This window comes from Rhinolophus sinicus, linkage group LG03 (genome assembly GCF_036562045.2).
Source record: "Rhinolophus sinicus isolate RSC01 linkage group LG03, ASM3656204v1, whole genome shotgun sequence".
NCBI classification, from domain to species: Eukaryota; Metazoa; Chordata; class Mammalia; order Chiroptera; family Rhinolophidae; genus Rhinolophus; species Rhinolophus sinicus.
The window spans coordinates 1,903,301-1,925,533 of record NC_133753.1 but is presented as its reverse complement, the minus strand read 5'-3'; the positions used below and the strand labels follow the sequence as shown (position 1 = coordinate 1,925,533).

The 22,233-nt window shown below is 46.9% G+C and overlaps 1 protein-coding gene across 50 annotated transcripts in view; it reads left to right on the top strand.

The window, feature by feature from the left end:
* Positions 1–22,233, top strand: part of KLC1 (kinesin light chain 1) — a 56,232-nt gene that overhangs the window by 27,609 nt on the left and 6,390 nt on the right. For 4 of the 50 annotated variants that reach the window (XM_074326844.1, XM_019747173.2, XM_074326843.1 and 1 more), the window contains 10 exons: positions 672–759; positions 1,355–1,456; positions 3,449–3,622; positions 3,759–3,858; positions 6,438–6,487; positions 6,577–6,644; positions 7,891–7,999; positions 10,850–11,011; positions 15,064–15,114; positions 15,793–16,380. In XM_074326844.1, the coding sequence (XP_074182945.1) occupies positions 672–759; positions 1,355–1,456; positions 3,449–3,622; positions 3,759–3,858; positions 6,438–6,487; positions 6,577–6,644; positions 7,891–7,999; positions 10,850–11,011; positions 15,064–15,096 (886 nt within the window). In that variant the 3' untranslated portion in view covers positions 15,097–15,114; positions 15,793–16,380. Of the gene's footprint in view, positions 1–671; positions 760–1,354; positions 1,457–3,448; positions 3,623–3,758; positions 3,859–6,437; positions 6,488–6,576; positions 6,645–7,863; positions 8,000–9,121; positions 9,663–10,849; positions 11,012–15,063; positions 15,115–15,792; positions 16,381–17,219; positions 17,351–21,084; positions 21,152–22,233 lie in introns of those variants that run through there. The other 46 variants (XM_074326817.1, XM_074326818.1, XM_074326829.1 and 43 more) reach the window with 28 other exon arrangements.

Here is a 22,233-nt window from a genome sequence, read left to right as displayed (position 1 = left end):
CAGTCTGGCTTCTGCAGGGCAAAGCCTTGCTGGACAACTGTTTTTACTCAGTTGAGAAATACGTGTACTAAGTCTTGCCAATAAAATCACTTGTTTGCCGTCACATTGTCAGTTGGCACCCTTAAGCCCAGGGGGCTGGGACGGGTGGTGTTTCTATCTCACCACAGCAAGGGGGCAAATTGTGTACCAGATTAAGACACTGCGTTGTATTGTGTTTTTATTTAGCCAGCTTTGTTCAATACACATGTAGCATATCATTAGCTTATTATGGCAACTCTGTGAGTTAGATAATATATTTTTTTAATGGGCCAACTGGGACTGCAAAAGGCCACCTAATGTCCCAGAGCCACCATGCAGCCACTAACTGGCAAAGCGCGGCTCTGACACTGGATTCAGTTCATGTTACCCCACATGAAGCTCCGTCTGCTGCTCTGGGCTGTGCAGGACCCCCTGTGGTGTGGACAGCATCAGCCGCTGGTCCAGGTGGGGGCTGGGCTCAGCTTGTCACCTTGCCAGGCAGTCTCTCCCACACGAGGCTGTTTTTAGCTGTTTTAATAGCTGGCTTATTTTTTAATTGGTTGAAGCTTAACTTTGTTTCTGTAGTTCCAAAATTACATTGTGAAAAGATGTAAGCTGCATTTGAAACACTTAATGTATGCTTTTCATTTTAGAGACCAGAACAAATACAAAGATGCAGCTAATCTTCTGAATGATGCGTTGGCCATCCGCGAAAAGACCTTGGGCAAAGATCATCCCGCGGTTCGTGTATCTGCTTCTTTCATTCTTTCTATATTTTATATTTTATTTTCCCTGATTTGCTTTTTTACCCAACTCATTTTAATGTTAAACTCAACAGGGAAGGTTTAAGAGCTGCCTTTCCACTAGATGGCACAGGTAGGGGCCTTCCTACTTTACCCCAGTGATCAGCCCTGCTGATTACGGCCAGCGCACCGTAACCTGGCCGTGGCCACCACCTCAGAAGGATTGAGTGCTATATTTTTGGATCCTAAATCAAATCGCATGCACGTCTACAAATTTTTTTCTAAAGGATTTATATTGTCTTTTTATTAAAATCTGGTCAGATTTGCATACAGATCTGTTTGGTTGGCTTTGTGGCTTCCAATGAAATTACAAAACAAAATCAAGACCAAGGAATGCGATTCTCCACTGTTCATCTAAACTGCCTGCTTAGGCTCAAATCAAAACAACAAAAGAATCAAGACTGTGCTGCTGTTGACTTGTTACTTTGTATCATCTGCGTTCCCATGAATGGCTCTGTTGCTTGTGGCGAAATCCATGTTCCATATACTACGGTGTCACTCACCATTCTTTGTGGTTCCCTCTGTGTTGGTAGGTGGCAGCGACCCTGAACAACCTCGCAGTGCTTTACGGCAAGAGAGGGAAGTACAGAGAAGCGGAGCCGCTGTGTAAGAGAGCTCTGGAGATCAGAGAGAAGGTGCTCCTTCCCTGTTTCAGTCTCGTTTGACCACTGTGATATGTCATGACTGACCATTTACTGAAAATAGCTCCTTCCGTAAGGTGGACGGCCACACTGGCCCGTGCGGGTCGGGGGATTCAGAGGGTGGTGTCAGCGTCTGCGTGCCCCCCAGTCTGAAGTGGCCTAGACATGACTCTATCGAAGGAGGAATTTCTGAGGGTGGAGGCTCATTTGACAACAGGGCATGTACCTGCCAATAAGAAGAACATTAACATTTAAAAGTAAAGTCACCAAATATGCTTATACAGCTTTCAAAAATGAAAGCATTATTTTCAGAACTAAAGATGAATTCAGAGCTGTAGAGTGAGTCAGTGTCCTGGCTGTTTAATACCAGCTGCTACAGTTTGTTTAGTTTTGAGCCACATGGCAAGGAATTGGGAAAGGGAAAATGAAAAGGGGCTCATTATCAAATTATGCAGGTAGAATTTTGTCATGCTGCTACTGTGTTTCCCCGAAAATAAGACCTAGCTGGACCATCAGCTCTAATGCGTCTTTTGGAGCAAAAATTAATATAAGACCCGGTCTTATCTAACATAATATAAGACCGGATCTTATCTAACAGACTGGGTCTTACCTAACATAATATAACGTAAGACAGGGTCTTATGTTAATTTTTGCCCCCAAAGACGCATTACAGCTGATGGTCTGGCTAGGTCTTATTTTCGGGGAAACAGTATCTGCATATTTATGAAATAAAATGGTCAGGTTTTGTGGGAGTGAGGTTAAAACCGGGGAACACAGAAGTATGGAGTGAGGGGTTACAAACTACAGTGGTCTGCCAGACCCACTCATGTATGTGCTCGTGCGTTCACTCCTGTACAAACGTTCATTGAAGACTCGGGGACCCTGCTTGGTTAGAGTTGGTGATTTACAGATCAGAGATGCCGCCCCTTCCTTGGAGCAAGACTAGTAGATTTGGGGGCACAGGGTGCGTTGGTTTCCAGGATGGAGCTCGGGGAGAGTTGAGATCGGGGTGCCTCCAAATCCAGGGCTGGTGTTTGAACGAGTCTTAGGTCACTGAGTTCAGCATTTCCCAGGCAGGGAGAGAAGAAATGCCGGAAGGGATCGGGGTGCCACATGCCTCCTTGGGGACCATCTGGGTAAAGGCACAGAGTTGAGAGAACGAGTTGCATGTTCAAAGTACCGAGGAAATATTTTAGTATTTATTCATCCATTTGCGATGCATTGGTGAAGACAAAGAATTTGTACTCTTGGGGCTTACATTTCATTGGGTGAGCATTGGGCAGTAAAAGACTAAACAGATAAACAAGACAGTTTCCAGCAGTCGTGTTTGCCAAGAAAGGAAAGAACCAGGTGATGTGTTGGTGAGTTACCTGGGTGGCTGTGCTGAGGTCCTCCTTAAGCTGGAGAGAGGGAAGTCCCCTCTGAGGGGCCTGAAGAGCAACCTGAAGGATAAGTAGTTGGGAGCGGGGCAGGGAGAGCATCGGGCATCTGGGGCAGTGAGTCGAAGGAGCCGCACAGCTGGAGTTTGAAATGTGAGGGGAAGTGGCTTGGGGCGATCGAGGAGGGCCTGAACGTGCGGTGTGCGGGCGGGGGTGGAGGCTTGGGGACCTCCTCTGGAGGCTTGGACGCACAGGAACCAGTCTAGTGCAGCAGCTCCGGTCAGAAAAGGCTCTGGAGCACCTAGCACAGCCTCTATAAAGCCAGTTTCCTCCTCTTCAGGGTGTGTGTCATCATGGGACCTACCATGTAGGATTACTGTAAGAATTGAAGTTAAAGCATGTCCAGGAAATGAGCACACCTCCCTCCCCCCCACAGGAAGAGTTCACTAAGTTCCAGTTATTACTATTACATGACATGCAGAGCCCATAAGGGTTAGAGGCCTGGAAGTGACGCCCCGTCATATTTATGCCGAGTAAGGTCCCTCACAAAGTGGCTAAGATAGAAACAAAGCCAATGAGTCTGTCTGACACCACTTTCTGTTCTCAGGTTCTGGGGAAGGACCACCCCGATGTCGCCAAGCAGTTAAATAACCTGGCCTTGCTGTGCCAGAACCAGGGCAAGTACGAGGAAGTGGAGTATTATTATCAGAGAGCCCTCGACATCTACCAGACAAAACTGGGGCCTGACGACCCCAACGTGGCCAAAACGAAGAATAACCTGGTATGTTGACAGGGACAGCTCTGCACGCAGCACCCAATGCTGTCTCTGAAATCGCACTGTCGTAATCCAACCTGTAGGTAAGAATGCGCGCTTCGTGTGCTTCTGCAGAATCCCGAGTGTTTACTTTTATTTCCAGGCATCCTGCTACCTGAAGCAAGGGAAGTTCAAGCAGGCAGAAACGCTGTACAAAGAGATTCTTACTCGTGCGCACGAAAGGGAGTTTGGTTCTGTAGATGGTAAGAAATCTACTCCTGTTTTTAAGCAGATACAATTGTAGGATGCCTTAAGCGTGCTTCCCAGCTTGAAATTGGCAATACCCAAGTCATCAAGTATTTCCAAGACAGAATTTACGAATTTTAGAAACGATTTTCCAAATGGCGCTTAGAGGAGAGGGTGTGGCACAGCCCGAGCACTCATTGGCTCATTCATTCATTTATCTTGCAGTGAACACAGGGACCCCTGCATGCTTGCCTGGCATTACTGATCACTCAGTGGGGTCTGCACCCCTGGGGAGGGGTGGGGGCCGCCTGCCTCACAGCTTTTCACGCTGCCCTTTCCAGAGTCCATGCTTGCTTCAGGCACAAGCTAGATGCACCAACTCTAGAAAACCTCCCTGGAGTCATCAGTGCTTTCTAGAATGTTCTGTAATCCAGAGGTCCTCAAAGTGCCAGCAGGGACCAAAGCATCGGCACCACCTGGGACCTGTCAGAAATGGAAATTCTTGACCCATCCCAGGCCTGCCAGGTTATTTGACTGTCTTGAAGACAGGGCATGCCTCCTTTCTATTCTTTCTGGCGTTATAAGTGCTTAATACACAGTTTGGGAGTGAACATTTTATAGGATATAAGTTGCTCAGTAAAGCAGTAATTGTGTGTTACATAAGGCATTTATTTGTTCCTCCACTAGGTATTGCATGTGGTGTTCAGAATGAGGACAATTGTTCTACACGTAAGAATGTGTAGGGAAAGAGAGGTTTTGGTTAATTTCTTCTTTTATAGAGTTTCTAGAAACCACATTTGAAAAATCTTTAGAAAGTGCATTTGTTTTTTTCCCGCTGTTAATAAGTAGAGCAGTAAATCTCTTTCACTGTCACAGTACAGCTATGCCTCAGATTCATCGTTCTGAAAATGGATTGTGTTTGCAGTTGTGGGCAGGCCAGGGTCACCGCTGGCATCCCTGGGGTTACAAGGTTTCCTCCTCATCTGACTGCAGGGGCTGGCCTTGTGATCCCAGGCCATCTCCTCGTGCTGCTTTTCACAGATTGTGTTCTCGGCAGCACTTGTTTCTTTGTGATGTGCTCGCTTCTTTCTACTAAAAATGGTAGCATGAAGTCCAGTTAATTGGGTCCTAGTTAAAAGCAGTTTTCCTATACTTGGATTCATGCTCCATACAAATGTTAAAAGAGGGACAGAGGCATTTTTCCTGCAGGCAAGATGCCGGTGTGTCCTGTACACTCAGCCCAGCGCACAATCTTCAGTTTCACAGGCCTCTCTTGCTCAGGGCGTGTGCTCTGGAATCTGACCTGGTTTGTTGTCAGGAAATGAAGCAACACAATGGTCGGTAGAGGCAGCTAAAAGCTACACTAAGTAATAGTGTTCGTCAGTTAAATACTGTTCACCCCTTTAAACCCAGTGTTTATGATGGACATTAAGGCCTGAAGGACTGCTGTGTACTCACTTTATGTTTACTATATTTCAAACACATTTAATGGCAAGGAAGGGCCCTGCAGACCGTCTGTGCTCAGTGCTCTGAAGTGCGGTGGGCCGGAGGCCGACCGACATCTCTGGTGAGGAGGAGGCAGGGTTGACACGCCCTCTGCTCCTGAAAAAACAAAAGAAAAAACCCAGTATTTACCACTAGTTTCACTGTTCTGTGACATGATGGTAGTCATAATAGTTTCAGATTAGCAGCTTAAACGTGTATCTTATTTAGTGTTCCCAGCAGTCCTGTGAATTGGGTCAAACACTCCCCCCCATTTTAGGAGTGAGGATGCCGCGCGCTCAGTGACTTACCGAGGTTTGATGGTTGCCGAGTGGCTGGCCTGGGTGGGAGCGCAGGTCTCTTCCTCCAGAGCCGAGAGGCGCTCCCCGCGGGGCAGCTCCAGGGGACGGGAATGTCACCCGTACTTTCCTCACCCACACACGTCCTTAGCGTTTGGAGTGGCTTGCCTTCTTTCGGTGCCTATCTAGGTATGGAACAAACCGTACTTGACATAGATGCCGCTTGTTTAACTTTATATTTGTAGCTTGAGCATTTTTTCATGTCATAAAAATATTTTCATAAACTTCACTTTTAAGGCTGCTCATCCTCCGTGGTATGGGTGCGTTAGTTCTCTAGGAACTTTGCATGAGTGGTATGTGTTAATGTTCTCAAAAGTTAAGGAGACCTTAAAGGACCTGTATCTTTTCTCCCAGCATTTTACTTTTTGTTAGACTTTCGTTTAATCTAGGTTGCTCAAATTTTCAAACTCCCAAGTGTTCTGTGCAGATTCTAGCGTTAAAAACATTTCGTGATAGGGACCCACCCCAGCATTGGTCCAGTTTTGTTGACAGTTGCCCTCGGTCTGGGCGCTTTTGTTTCCACATCTTCCACCCACAGTGCTCACGTGACGGCCACCTCTTGCTTGTCTCTTGTGGTCTGGTTCTGTCCTCATAGGCTTTCTCCTTCTTGTTGACGTCACCTGTCCGAGTTGTAAGACGTAATATCTAAGGAGGATCGTAGGAAAAACAGCAAAACCTTGTCATCACTGACAATTGACAGCTGCTCGCGGGGCTCTATCATGCTTCAGTTTAGTGTGTTATGTTTTCTTCCCTAGACGAAAATAAACCCATCTGGATGCATGCTGAAGAAAGAGAAGAGTGCAAAGTAAGAGGGCTGTGTTGGGGGAGGTTTTCTAGATTGGATATGTTGCTTTCAAGATAATTATTCATTTGAAATTATTTGTCATAATCTAGGGAAAGCAAAAGGATGGGACATCTTTTGGAGAGTATGGCGGCTGGTACAAAGCCTGCAAAGTTGATAGGTATGTCTCTTTAACTGAAAAAACAAGACAGCTGTGGAGGTGCTCGTGCTTTAAAGGGTGACTTGCAAATGACCATTGAATGTGCACCTTCCCTTAAGGTGGAATGGTTCCACAGTCCCGTATTTCTCCCCAAACCCAATAAAAACCCTGTAAGTTTATGAGATAATTGACATATTCAAAAGCTACTGTGAGAGGGGCTAAAGTGTGGGTTCTGTCTGTTCACAGTACTCGATCCACGGCCAACCACCAAGCTGCAGGAGAAGGTTGCTAAGTAGGGACATGGCTTTTCAGGTGGCCGTGGGTGCACCCACCGAGACAGGTCAGCAGACTGCAGAGGCCAGCCCTTTGCAAGCCTGTGTCCAGACGTTGCGGGCAGACGCTGAAGCACCCCCCTTTTTGTCAGTGCCCTTGGGGCCTGAGTGTCTGCAGAGGGCAGTGTGAGCACCCCCACGCCGGCCCTGGGAGCCAGGCTGCTGCTGCCTCCGTTCCCCCTCCTGACTGGAAGGCCTTTTCTGCTCTGTCCTGTCCTAACGCTGACTTGTCCTTTAAGGCTCAGTTTACCGACACCTATTTCAGGAAAACTCTGAACCCCTAATCTGGGTTCCTCATAGCACTTAGTGTATGTTAAGTATATGCTTTATTTCTCCCACTACTGTGTAATGATCTCAAAGACATGGAGTAGAGCCTGTCACTAGTAGGGAAATAGTCTCGTGAAGTGCAGTCTGAGTGAACTAGGTTTATTTCTAGTTTTTGGAAGACGCTGTGTCGAGAATGCAGAAACGCACCCCCCCCCCCCCCCGTCTGCCTTGTCCTCCATCACGGTCAGGCTTCCTTCTGCTGCTGGCATTTGGGTTTGCTTGTTCTCGCCTCTGCTTGTGGAGACGGTGAATTAGCAACCAAAAACGCCGCGTCCTCCAGGAAGGCATGTGATCACTAGACAGACCCACCACACACGGGTCTGTGACAGCAGCCGCTGCCGGGAAAGGACCGGGCTCAGCACCATGTCTAGCCCTGCAGAGGTGTCTGCAGGCCGCATCGGTCCACATGCACGGCCCCACACAGTTGGTGGGCAGGGCGCAGGAGACAGAAGAGCTTTTATAATTTTGCATTTGAAAAGAGCACCTAGAAGTTTAAAAAAGGTTTGTAACCAAACCTCTGCTCCTGGTGCTTTAGATTATGTGCTGTTGATAGTGGCTTCTGTGAAACTTACATTTAACAGTTCTGTGTATTATATGCTTTCTTGTAGTCCAACGGTCACAACTACTTTAAAAAACCTTGGGGCACTTTACAGACGTCAGGGCAAATTTGAAGCTGCAGAAACACTGGAAGAAGCAGCAATGAGGTCACGCAAACAGGTTAGAAACCTTCTGTTTTTAACTTATCTGTTAGAACTTTGACTTTAATGATTCTCTTTTTATGTGACTTATTGAACTCTTGATTTAGAAATAGAAAATCTTTTAGTTTGTACAAATAAGATTATATTGTTTAAAAGATTGTAAATATGACACCAAAAGCACAGGCAGCAAAAGAGAACCTCGATCAATTAGATTAAACAAAATTAGAAACAGTTGTGCGTTCAAGGCCACTATCAAGAAAGTGAAAAGACACCCACAGAATAGGTGACAATATTTGCAGCTCACATATCTGATAAGGACCTAGATCCAGAAGGTGTAAAGACGAAAGGACCACCTAATTAAAACATGAGCAAAGGACCTGAGTAGACATTTCTCTGAAGATAATACACAGATGCCAGCAAGCACGTGAAAAATGCTCAGCATCCTTAGTCGTTGGGGCTGCAGAGCAAAAGTGCGGCGGGGCCTCTTCACACCCGCTAGGATGGCGGGAGTGAAAAACAAAAAGGAAATCACAGGCGTTGGCGAGGCTGTGGGGAAATTGAACCCTTGGGCCCTGCTGGTGGCGATGTAAAATGGTGTGGCCACTGTGGACAATAGATTGCCAGTTCGTCAGAGAGATAAACAGTTACTCTATGACCCAGCAGTCCGCTCCTAGGTATGTGCCCAAAAGAGCTGAACACAGGTTCTCAAAACAAACAGCTGATTTTGTTATTCACGGTAGTTCTGTTGTCTCAAGTCACTGGGAGCATCAATTAGCGGAAAATACAGTTAGGTTCCTGTGAGCCTCTGGTCACGTTTTCATCCACTCATCGATGCATGACCTGTTTTATGTGTGTTTCTGCGTAAAGACACCTTATTCACAATGGATTGTTGGTTCATGAACCCCGAATTCACGGCCAGTAGGACCGTGTGTACCTCATGCCTGAAGGCAGTCTCACACAGTGTTTGCTCCGGGAGGCACATCCCAGCCTTCACGCATGGGCCATTTTAAACAGTAAAATCTCCAGAAAAAGGACAAAAATGCGAAACACGTGGCACGAAGGAATTTAGATTGGGAGAAGGACACTTGTTTATAGTCTGAGAGAAACCAAGAAAGCAGAGTGTTACCTTGTTGGATCTCAGCAGGGACGTGCACATCGCGGAGTGGGACGTTGGCCGCTCTGCGCGTCTGAGTGACCGGAAGCCCTGCGAATGTTCATTGGGCTCACACGTCACCCGGCACGGAGGTGAATGCAGAAGCACGGATGCAGCAGGCCTGGACACGGCAGCCATGTGCACAGCGATCTACACGCAGAGACAGGCCACGCCACGTGCCCACTGCGTGGGCGGCTGAACCAAATGGGGTATCTGTACTGGGGGTCTTGGCAGGACAAAGTTACGGACCCGTTTTCCTTCATCGACTGAGATGTTTTAGTTATGCTGAAACAAAATTTGTAAATAAAATACAGGAAAAAGGCTTCATTCTTGCCCTTAAATTACCAGTTTTCAGAGCAAGGAATTAATTATTTCTGTATATATATAAAGATGGCAGTTTTGTTTTTTATTTTTAGGGCTGAAGGGACAGGTGTGGGTTTTTCTTCCCTTGAATGGGATATAGGTAGGCTCTTATCTGGTTGTTGGTTTATGGCCCCTTCTTGTTTGGGATTAAAATTACTCATATATACCTTAGAATTTGTTTCTTTCAAAAGTCTGTGCAGAGCAATGAGAGAAGACCTGGCAGAGGCATTGTCGGTGCTGCTCTCCCAGTCGTGCCTGGGGCAGCCCCTTCCCAAGCCCTGGCGTCCTCCCATGCAGGGGTTGTGACTGCAGGGCTGCTGTTCCCACTCTGTGGCTGCTGCGTGGGGGTGGGGGGGGGCGCTGGGACCCAAGCTGCGCATTCTAGCTCTGGACCTGTTTTCATCAGGAGTGGTGTCAGCCGTACAGCTTTGTTCTGTCAAGAGCCCACTGATGTTTATCGGAGGAGCAGAGGCCAGAGGCGGCCTGCAGGAGTGTAAAGGAAGGCCTGCTACTGCTTTCCTGAGGACGGTGCCCTCGTGCTGGGCCAGGGGAAAGTCCCAGGAGCACGTGGTCTGGGGTTTGTGTCTCCGGAGGGATGGTGAACGTCAGCAAAGGTGCCACATCCGCCTGAGCCGGTTGGGTTGAAATCCCATAAAACATGTGGCACCTTTGTCATCATATCGGACTGAAATACACGTGGAGGAGTCACTGCTGGCTTTTATCTTGTTATGTGTTAACCCAAATATATATGACGTCATCTTTGAGAAAATATGAGAGTGCTTGCTTCCCAAAAGCGACGTTTGTTCTTAAAATGCCTCCTGTAAATTAGTGGCTAGTTCTTAAACTGTTCTACCGAGAGTAAAGTGATGTGTTACTTACTTTGGAGGCATGAAACACCAGGGGGTTAGTGTTAAAGTGTTAAAAACTGAGCGTTTTCCCAGCATCTCGTCATGAAACTTTCCAGACAGAAAATTTGAGACGAATTTGACATGCCCGCCACCTGGATTGTCACGAACATTTGTCACATGTTTGTGTATCTCGCCCGCCTGCCTGCCCGCCCATCCCGTTTCTGAAGCATTTCAGATGTGAGTGCAGCATGTACTTCCTTCTGGCTACGTGCTTGTGTAAGCCACCACTGGACTCAGTCTTCCTTGATGGTTTTCCAGTTTGAGGTGGAATGGGCGCATAGTGAAACACACAAGTCTGAAGTGGTCCTTCCTGAGAACCACTGTCCCTTTTTTCCTCCAGTGTTTAAGGACTGTTTACTTTTGTCCTGGGGACGTTTAGCTGTCTGGCAATCCCTAGTGAGACCTAGGTGCTAATGGCTGAACCTGTTCCCTGCCTGACTCACAGGGTCTCGACACTGTTCACAAACAGAGGGTGGCTGAGGTGCTGAATGACCCCGAGAGCTCGGACAGGCGCCGGAGCCGGGAGAGCCTCAACACAGACGTGGTCAAGTACGAGAGCGGCCCTGACGGGGGCGAGGAAGTGAGTATGAGCGTGGAGTGGAACGGGGTGAGTACAGCCCACGGCGTTGCCAGTGCTGCAGGCGGCTGCCTGCCCCCCACCTCCCTGCCCCCCACCCCCAGCGGTGCTGCTGGCAGTCTCCCTGTCTGAGCTAGACCTGCTGCTTCTCTCCAGTCATGTACGCATGAAGCTTTGTGTTCTCACCTCCTGCTAATACTCAGTCTGATTTGTTTAAGTGGTAATTTTCTTCTTCTCGGGAATCCATGAAAGCTGTTCAGCTCAACTTTGAGCACTTCAATGCTGATTGAGTGTCCTGGTTATTCAGAGCATAATCCATAATGGTTGTATTTTAACAGCAAACTTAGTGTGGCGATAAGTGACTCGCTTTTTTCACCTCCCATTCCAGGGCTAACTGCAGGGCTCCTGATCTCACTGAGCAGGCTGCTGTCGGTTTTGTTAGAATTCATTTAAAGGCCTTAAGGGAAGTGCTTTTCCAGACAGAACTTGTCTTTAGAGAGCAGGCCAAGAGCAAGACCGCTGGGGTGGCTGCTCTCCATGTCCCACCTCGGTCCTGAATGTCACGTTCCCACTCGGGTCCGTGCTTCATTGCACTTCACAGTCACGTGGCAGAGGCTTCTGGACCCGGCACATGTGCCCGTGAGACACGTCAGCGCTTGGCCAGGCCGCACCCCTGGGTCTCACTAGTCTGCTTCTGTGGCAGCTCACCACTGCTGCTTGCCCAGTGGCTGCCAGAATGGGTGGCCTGTGGACATTTTCTTTCTAGTCACTATTTGTAACGTGGACAGTTTTTTTGTACATTGAGCTGGTACCTGAAATTTTGCTTGAATGCACGATTTGCTCTGATGCATCCACGTGTATTATTGGGTTTTTTTTGAAGCCTCAGTAGTGCAGTTTTAGTTGTAATTGTGCAGATGTTTTGCCAGATCGTTTTGGTCTTTTTTTATAGTCTATCTTTTTGAACTTGTGTATTCTTTGGGATTTTCTATAGCTGTTACAATCTGGTAAGGATTAGCATTCTTAATAGACATTTATGCAAGATGTTGGTGGCCAGGATTTCAGGGAGAACGTCTTTTTGACCGTGTTTGTCTGGCAGCTTCCTTGCTTTGGGTTTTCCTGTGCCAAGACAACCAATCAGCATGTGCTTGGACCATTCACCTCCCTGGGCAGCGACCCAGAGGTGAAACAATGAGGGCAGCCCCTCCCCCACCCCACCCCCAAATCCAGCCTGCACTCTGCTCTGTGCTTCCGTGGCGCTGCCGTCCCGCATGCTCTGTGTGGAGGCCAAGGCCCTTCTGGCGTCTAGACACCAGCGTGCAGATTTTGATACTCTTGAATGAAGTTGTGCAGGAATTTTCTCTTAAGACAGTATTTCTAGGTCAATCTTTCTCTGAAATCACATAACAAAATTATTGACAACTCAGAGTTCTGTTACTGTCTAAAGACAGACCCATGGATGAGGGGAGCTGCTCTCATCCCACCGTGGGGCGTTGGTGGGCAGCGTCCTGCCCGGCCCGTGGGCTGGCGTTACAGATGCGGGGGGGCAGTCCCTCCTGGGAGTGCGAGCTGGTCCCCCTTTCAGCTCTCATTGCCTTCTTCACTTGGATCGTGCTGTCACTTAGCTCACACACTGGGCTCTGGGCACCTTTTTACGTGACTTAGACACGTGTGGCTCTGCGTCTTTGACAGACTGTCCCAGGGCACACAGAAGGGCCATGGGGCCGATTGACTGGAGAGGGCTAGATCCCAGGGCCTCCGTGCAGCGGTCCCCAAACTCGCTTTGAGTTACGGAAGGAGCCCTGTCCCCAAGTGGAGGGGTAGCATGAAGTCCCGGTTAGTCTGGGAGAAGTACCGCAGGCCCCTGCTGACACTCAGCCACTGTCACCTCCACAGGGAGGCCTGGGCTTTCACACGGTTTCCGCAGGCTCCAAGTCTCAGAAGGTAATGCTGAGGCTGTCCCCAAATTGGACATGAGTTTTCTTTTTAAAGCCTACTTTTATTATTTAAAAAGGAGCATTAAGGGCGGTATGCGCATGTAGGTGTGTTTAAATTGTCTTCATTGAGGTATAGTTATGTGCAACCCAAGGAGCCACCTTCAGGGTCCCGTTTGCTTTAGACGTTAACACCCTGCAGTGCCACTTCAGCCTTGGTCCAAGCGGGAGACGAGGATCCCACGCTGTCTCTGTGTGTGCTCACCCCTGAGGTTTAGAAGCCAATGGTTGCCAGTGGCTGCCACCGGCAACCATTGGTCTGTGTACACCGAGACCCTGCAGAAGTGAACTGGAAGATCCGTGGATGGCAGAGCTCACGCTGCCACTGTCACTTCACATTTCAGGTGGGGGTTTCCAGAGGTAGTGTCGTTCTTACTGCTTCACTTTGTTATTCTAAGAACTTGGTACACATTTATAATGAGAAAATGCCATTTCGATTTTTTTTCATATTGGGGTTCTGCATTGGATTTTAATTTTTTAAAAAAGATTCTCGTGCTCTTTAAAAAGTTTGAAAACTCCTAGCACGGGGAGTAGCATTGTGTGACTGTTTTGGGCAGGTGGCAGGGAGCGGGCATGACAGCTCCATTCAGTTACCACCCTTTACATGGCCACGAGGCGGGGTTCCTCATGTTCAGAAATAACAGTTACAACAAAGGGCATTGTCGTCAAAGATAAGATCACACACTAGGTTATAATAATCGCTCCAGTAGGTCCTGAAAGGCCAGCTCAGCGCAGAACTGAATTACATGCTATTAAAATAGAAGAAAAGGAAGGTTCCTGGACACGAGCAGAGCCTTCCCATGAGTGATTAGATTCTTCCCACGGGAGATGATTTGTTTAGGGAAGTACAGTTCTGTTCTCTTAAGGATGTGCCATCCGTGAGGATGGTGACTGAAGTATGTGAAAATGTCACTTCCTCATACTTACTTTCGTATGAAGTGCAGATCTAAAAGTCACTGTCAAGACACATCTGAGTTAGTTCTCTTTTGTATCCTGCTTCTAAAAACGCAGAGGTTGTGTGCAAATGCCTTTCTAGATAAAATTGGATTCCCCTTACCCTCGTCCATGTGGCTTCAGGTTACCTGGGAGGCCCACGTGTGTGAGGCGCTGGACCCCAGGTCCACCCCGGGCCATGTGGGAGCCTGCAGGCTATGCTGCTATTACGTGCTGTGTTTGCAGCCATGCACCGGGGCAGTGGGAAACAGCACCTCTGTCACAGTCCCGGAGAGCGTGCTTTCCGTTTTCTGGAAGGCTGCCTGTCTCTCCTGGGTCCGTCAGGAGTAGCCCACTCCCGCCTGCCATTCTTTGCACACTGCTCCATGCTGTGTTCCTAAAAGCTTTTCATACCCTAAACTCTTGTCCAGGATTACTGGGGAATGCATATACTGTTCATTAGAAATAGGTTAATTTTTATTAAAAAGTATGTTTGGAAGAGAACTAGAATATACTAAAAAAATAAAAAACCCAAATCACCAGAAATCCAAGACAGTAATTACTGCTGCACATTTCTTAACGTATACACTTCACTATTCATTTCTGTTAGAAACTCACTTTTTGACGTCAATGCTCTTTCATGGCAATATGAAGAAGGAGACCCTTTGTGACACTGTTAGGATGCGGTAAAACCTCCCAGCACTCAAGCCATGCGAATAGAAATCCACGTGGGTTCCGGAGGGTTTGGGGCTGTTCTTACCCCTGGTTCTCACAGGTGGGACTCTAGGTGGTGAGTGCAGGCGTGAGCAGACCTCCCCTGCCCCCAGGCACCGGGCACCGCTCAGAGCCCAGGGTCAGCTTGCTGCGGGCCCACAGGGAGGAGGGGGTGTTTGACATGAGGTCCTTTAGAATCGGAGTAAATGACTCTCCCACACTCTGCTGTGTGTCTAGGACACGAGTGTCTGGGGCCCGGGTAGTATAAATCGCCCTACTGCAGTGTCGCACTGAACTATGAAATGAACGGCAGGAGTGATATTGTTTACTGAACTACGTTAACATTTTAACATCCTTTTTCTGAAGAGAAGCAACAACTTATGTGTCTTGTCCTCCCAACATTCGTGGGGAGTTGGTAACAAGTTTTATTTTTCCATTTTAAAGATGAGAAAAATGAAGCTCGGGCTGGTTAAATGACTTGCTCAGCGTCCCATGGTGAGTCAGAACTGGCCGGGGCTCAGGTCCCTGCCTCTGGGGCTTCGGTGCAAGACTGTCGGGTCTCCAGTCCCCAAGGACCCACGATGCATTTCTGCCTGTGGAAATCCATTTTGTATAACTCATTTTATTTTGGATTATCAATTGCATGTTTAGAATGTGTTATAGAGGCTATTAAAGTCAGTGGTTTCTTCAAAGTTCCTAAAATGTCAAAAATGTTAAGTGTTTTTAAGAGGAAGTCCTGCCTGATTTCAGAGAGAACTTTCTAGTTTAGGGCTATGAGAGGATTTCTGACAAAGTCAAACGTATTGGAATGAGCTCTTCCTGGGTGTAGCCTGTCTTGGTCATTACTGATGTTTTATTTGTGGAGTCTCCTTTACGTACCGTGACTCGGGAGATTTCTAGCACAGTGCTCATCCATGCTCTGAAAATGTTGCGTTTTATTTTGATGATGGTTAGGAGTGCCTAGACTGGCTGGTGTAAAAGATAACCTAGGCCCAGGACCTGTTGTCTACTGGCCGCCAGAGCAGGCAGCGGGCAACCCCAGTACGAAAGTGATTCAACGTGCTCTGAGCTTGTGACCTAGAAATACTGTAAACCGTGCCATGCTAGCTGGTAGGAAAGCGGCTCTTTCCTCACGTTTCACCTGGGCTTTCTCTCTCCGTTTCTGTCTAACAGGCCTAGCTGCCTTGTGGCTCTCACACTGTCTCCTGCATGACGGGCGGCACGTCCTCCAGCTCCCCTCCTCTCCGTGCTCACTGCTGTGTTTAGCGATCCCCTAGGAGTCTTGTCAGAGCTACACCTCTCTGTGACCGGCCGTTCCTTTCGGTGCTGCTGTCCTTTTTGAGGGGTTCCTCATCTCTGTATACTTGTAGCTTTGCCAGATATGTACTTAGTAATATAAATTGTATTAATAAAAACCACTTACTGTGTAATACATGAACTTAAAAGTTAAGAGCGATTAGCTGTTCACTTTGATAAAAGGTAGTTCAGAGTTTCCCACAGGTGTTGTTGCCATGGCATGACGGTGCCCGTTGACACTCCTAGGCTGTAAGCGTAGGGCATGAGCCACTCCCGCGTTGTACCCAGAGGCCTGGTGAGGCCGCCCCGGGCCCGGCGCTCCCCCTAGCGTCACACTCCAGTAGCATTTGCTCTCTAGTCTGTGTGTAGAATTTTGGCAATTCTGCTTTTCTCTACTAATCTCTAAGTGTTGAGTGATTTGTGTACTTGTGTCTTTCTAACTTCTAATAAACTCACTCCAACTGACCTGTGTCTCAGTATCTGTCTGCTTAGAGCCTCTCACTCTTTCCACTGAAGACAGCATCACGCAGCTTCTAGAAGGAATGGGGGCGACTGTTAATCTTACGAAATGATTCATTCTGAGAATAAAAGTTGCTATGCACACATTTTTTTCGCTGTGTGTTTTTGATTTTCATACTGCCAAATGTTTCATTTATTAATGTCTGAATCAATTATGATGAAAGCTGGGCACTTTTACTTTGTAAAAGGTGTCTGAGGGTTTTTAGTTACTTTATAGAAGGAGCATTTTACTTACTTTTCCATTCATATTTATAGTCAACGCTTAATAAAACTGTTCATTAAAATTTACTGAAAAAACAGTATGTCTATTACATTTAGATGAAATTGTTAAAAAGAAGTTACCTCTGTCAGATCTAAATGTTTTGGGTTCCATACCTGTTATGTGGACCAGACACTCTCATGTTTATTAAAAGTGGAATTTAATTTTGGTGATAGTCCTCGAAGCTGCCTTAATTTTCTTGAGATTTGTGTGTGTGTGTTATCTTTTGTTTCAAAACAGCAGCATAATTAATTTCCCCAAGGGGACGTTATTTTTGTTTCATTTTTTGCATGTTCACAGGTTTTCATGATCATTAGGTTATCTTTGATGGAATTTAAAATGCATAGGTTTCTATTTAAAGTATACTTACATACATGGCAAATCGGTAATGTCTGTGGGAATCGCGTTACCAGCAGTCACAGAAGAGCGACCCGGCCACCATGTGATTGGCGCTGTCCTGCTTTGCGTTGTGGGGGCTGGGAGGGAGGACCACCTGCAGCTTCACATTTGTTCACGTTTTTTTCAGGATGGCACTGGATCTTTAAAACGCAGTGGTTCCTTTAGCAAACTCCGGGCCTCAATTAGACGCAGCAGTGAGAAGCTGGTTAGGAAGCTGAAGGGTGGAAGTTCCCGAGAGAGTGAGCCAAAGCACCCTGGGTAATTATCTCCTGCCCGCCGCCCGCCCACCGCGCAGTGTCTAACAGGCATTTCTTCTCCAGCACAGCGTCTCACCCAGACCGCAGGACACGTTCCAGCTCCTCTCCATGTTTTAGCAATGAAAAGCTTTAGTAGTTTCAGCCTGAATTTTTTCCAGGATAGGTTGAGAATAATTGTGCAACTTCCTGTTCAGAGGCTAGAAGGGCTGATGCCTTTAAAAGAAATTTATAGAATTATTTGATTTTGTTACAGGTTCAAAGAAAGCCTTAGCAATGAATAGTAGGGCTTTAATATTAAAACATTGAGCATATTCACTTGTTTATTCTAGATATGCTTTATTTTTCAAAATAGCATTAGGTTTAAATTAGTTTTAATTTTTTTAAATCAAAAGCTAGCTACGACTATGTTACATTTCATACAGGTATTAATACAGGATGGAAAATGGTTTTAAATAGGAGGATCACAATTCAAGATTTATTATAAGGAGTTTCTTTAGGAGATTTAAAAAATGTTAGGTTTTCTATGGTTTTTAAAAAAGGTTTCAGTCATGTGTTTTGAACAGTAACATTTAAGTTGTTAAAGGAAATTGGTTCTAAGATATTCTTTATTCTTACAAGGTATGTTGGAAGGAGGGTTCTTTGTACTCCTGGTAGAGCATTAGCAATGCCCTGGTTACTGGGTTATTTCTGGTGTGAATGCCTCTTGTTTCAGGATGTATTTCTCACAGAAGCACTGTTGTGTCAGCTGTTCTGTGAAACTCGTTAACTTTCAAAATGGCACCTGCTTTTTAAAGATTGATTCTTAGTAAAGTCTTATTTCTAATGTGATTCTACTTTAAGTTCCGTGGGTAAGAATTCTAACAGCTTAGGACTGAGACCAAGTTCCTTGGGATAACATACTGGAAATACGAAATTCCATGCCTTTGCTGTTTTAAGGTATGTCCAGTCTCATTCCTGTCATTGTTAGTTAGGGTCTAACTGCTGAGAGGCCCGTACCCCAATCCCGCCCCTCAGCGGGGGAGAAAGCCCCGCACAGTGAGGGCAGAGGCCCGGGGGCCCTCAGCTCGGTGCCCCCGGCAGCTCTCTGCTTGTGGTTGAACCGGTCTCTTGATGGCTTTTGAGGCAAGAGGAGCGATTTGGGTTTTGTGAGTGGCTATCCCCTGGTTCTCGGAAGTGTTAACAAGCCCTTTTCTGTGGAGGAGTTTTGTGAGCTCCATGACATTTGCTGAGAAAACCACCTGGAAGACCCTGTGTGGGAAGCCAGCCAGGGCCCTGAGTGCGCGGGGCTTCGCCGCTGCCCGCTGCTGCCCGAGTGCCTGTGGTGACACGTGAATGTGGAGTTGGGGAAGCAAGTTCTAAATTTGTGGCATAAAGTGCTCTTGTTTTAAACTATTTATGAATTTCCAAAACTAACACGATAGGCTACTTATTATCTGCCTCTCTGAATTCTGAAGGAGGAGACATTTTTCCTTATAGTGTCATGAGGATCTGAACAGATTGTCATGCGATCACTTAGTTCCCACTCCTGTGACGGCTCCAAGGAGTGAGGTGGCTTTGCCTCGCAGGGCTCCCCACAGGCCATCATTTAGTTCCTCCAGTGCAGTCGCACTGGTTACATGAGGTTCTAGATGTTTTGAAGCTTTTTAAATGCAAAGTCCAGTTCTGGCAGTAGGTCCTGTGACATGGACCTTTCTTCCCACGTGACCACTCAGAATTTTTCTCGTTTCTGCCGTGTCTTTCCTTCTGTCTTCACCATGATGTAACAGTATGTGAGCCCCGATATGGTAAAGACGCACAGTGTTGATAACACTTTGCCAGCCTGGCCTGATGTGAAATAAAATGGATCATACACTTGCATATACTCATGTTTCATATACCGTCTTATTTGAGATGATATCTTAATGAACTTTCTGAAAAACTAAGTGACTTTGGACAGTTCATCCCATAAAATACGTAAAATGGAATAATCTTTCCAGGTAAGATTGACAATTTGTATCAATTGGACCAGGGTTCTCAAATGTGAGCATGCATTAGCATTTCCTGGAGGGTTTGTAAAACCCAGGCTGCTAGGCTGCACCCTTGAGTTTCTGATACAGTGGCTCCCCCTCCCCCAATTCGCCTTTCTAGCAAGTTCCCAGTAGTCATAGTGCTGCTGGTCCGGGACCGGTTGTGAGAATCACTTACTAGGCATTTCTGGAGCAGTGTTTGCAGCTCCCAGTGGGGTGGGGCACAGCCAGAGAGTTACTGGGCCCCTTCAGGTGACTCACTGTGCCACTTCTGGTGAATTACTGGCTACTTCCGGTTTTGACAACCATAGGCTCAGGTGAAGAGTGTGGATGCCATTGGGAAGAGTCAGGGAGTCAACTTGTTCTTTCTTTTGTTTTATGAGGAAAAAGTTGTGTAGCTTTCTTAGAAAAAGTTCATTGGCCAATTAAGTAATAGAATAATTAAATCTTCCAGAATAGAATTTACTTGTGAATTGGTTTGATTTTATCCTTTGTTCTTGAGTAGTTCTAAGCAGCAAAACATTTCTTCAGAACTTGGGCAGCACTGGTGTGGGACTCATGGAGATGTTCTCGTTTTGTCCTGATTGGGACATTTTGGGAGTGTTACTCGGGACAAACACACCAAGGTCTTTGTTTTGGTGTAGTTTATTCAGTGAGAACTTAGTGTCTGGCGTTGGCCAGGCTATTCTCGTGGTCCTGGCGGTCACGTGGGCCGTGCCCTGGGCCTCGGTCCCTGGGCCTGTGTCTGTCTGTCTGCACTAACCTTCATACCTGTGCTTGGGCCTCACAGCAATGCCTTCACCTCGGAGTAGATCAGTGTTCACTGTTTATGTCATAGGTAGTTCAAATTCAGAATAACAGGTCCTGTCGGAAACACTTAGAAATAACCCCTGATAGTGGTTATTTTAGCTTTAAAAGCTAAGGTGACTTTCTGTTTCAGGACATCTGTGGTGGTGGTAAGCAATTACAGTAATTTTACAATTGTTTTACAATTGTCCATAATTTAAGTTCAGGTTACAGGTAATTCATAGGATGTTTCATCACGTATTTTAAAGGGGTTCATGGGAGAAAAAATTAAACATATGTATAAATCACTATATTTCTTTAAATGTAAAGTGAAATTTGTTTTAAGTTTTGATTTCTAAGCAGAGAAGTAATAGCTTCAGAGTTTTACTAATGAAGAATGTTTTTCCCTACTTTCAATATTAAAAAATACGTAAAATACACTTATTCATGTGATCTCAACAGTGAACATCAAGCATATCTCTCTTTAACATGGTCACTTAGGGTGATGAGTGTTACACGGGACGTTGAGGTCCCCTTCCTGACACTTGTCCGATGAGGCGCTGTGGATTCACTTGCTCAAGTCAGCGGGGTTGCGTTGGCAGAGCCTCTTGGCTCCTACGAGCCAGGTTTTAAAAAGTGGAAATACAGCGGCACTAGGAGTTTGCATATGGTGCTTTAAGAAAACCATTTTTACTGAGAAAGACACACAGAAACTGTGCTTTTCTCTATTGGGCGTTAAATACAGTTGTACACGGGATGTCCATGCTCAGAATTGGGTGGGGACATCCCAGTGCCAGTGAGACGAAGGCCCAAGTCCATCAGGGCCGGTCCCAGAGTCCCCTGGTGGTAACAGGCCTTTGCGGGCGGCTTTGCTGTGTTTCCTGCTCCTGGCTGACCAGTGTGCTGATCGTTTGTCCTTGCATGTCCACTGTCCCGGCTGCAGCATGAAGCGTGCCAGTTCTCTGAATGTCCTTAACGTGGGTGGCAAGGCAGCGGAAGACCATTTCCAAGTAAGGAGCCCTGCCCCCCTAATGCCCTCGACCGCCTGGGCCAGGCCAGGCGGGCTACACCCCTGCCATTTTAGCGGGGCCTTGCCAACACTAGCATGTTCTGGTTCTTAGATGACAGGCATCATGGTGACACTTCGTATGCTGCACTCACTTGACTGAATTGTGGGGACAGTCACGCTCTGAATGTTCTCAGTGTGTTCATCGATGAGCTATACAGTTTGACCTAGTTAAAAATGAAGTGTTCTGATAAAGTATCAACACTTGGCCAGTTCTGATTTGTATTGTTAATTTGTATGATTTGGCCTTTAACAAGTTTATGACTAACTTACTGGCTAGTCAAGCTGTTGTTCAATGTTTTCAAGCCATTCAGAACTTTACTGACACAAGTCACTGACTCGTTGTCACTGGGACACCGCAGCCTTGATCATGCTGTCAGCTGTGCGAGTCTCGCATGGACAGGTCACCTTAACACTGGTGGGCCTGTTCAACATCAAAAAGTGCCTGCTTATTTTCCGTTTCTTTTAAATGTCTCGTGTGTCCGTGGGGTACGGCTGGGCCCTGTTCCTCAAGTGCGCCGAGCAGACCAGGCAGCCTGAACTCACACAAAAGAGAACTTTTTGTGCCTTAGCAGTTACCACTCGTCTGCTTGGGACCAGACTTCCTGGTCACCTCACCTGTTGAGCCAGCAGCTTTCCCAGTCCAGCCGACACACTGACGTTCACCAACAGTAACTGGCCTGGCAGATACGCTGACCCCGCATCACCCCAGCACCCGCGGGGGTGGCTGTTCCCCGGGTGCTTCTCACCAGGCCTTTGGTGAGAAGCTGCAAGGCGTTGACAGGAGGCTGTTTTAAGCGCTCCTGGTCATGACAGGAAAAGAAGGTGCTTTGTTTAAAGGGCCTGCAAGGACCTGTCTTCTCATTCCCCTTTCCTGGGGTTTGCTCCTGCCCATTTGAGCGCCAGGACTCACTCTGTGCTGCCTTAGAGCCGTGCAGCTTTATTGTTAGAGCTGAGACCACTTGAAGTGGGGGTCATTCAAAGTACTGGTGAAGTATAATTTTTCCATTTGTTTTTTTCATGCAG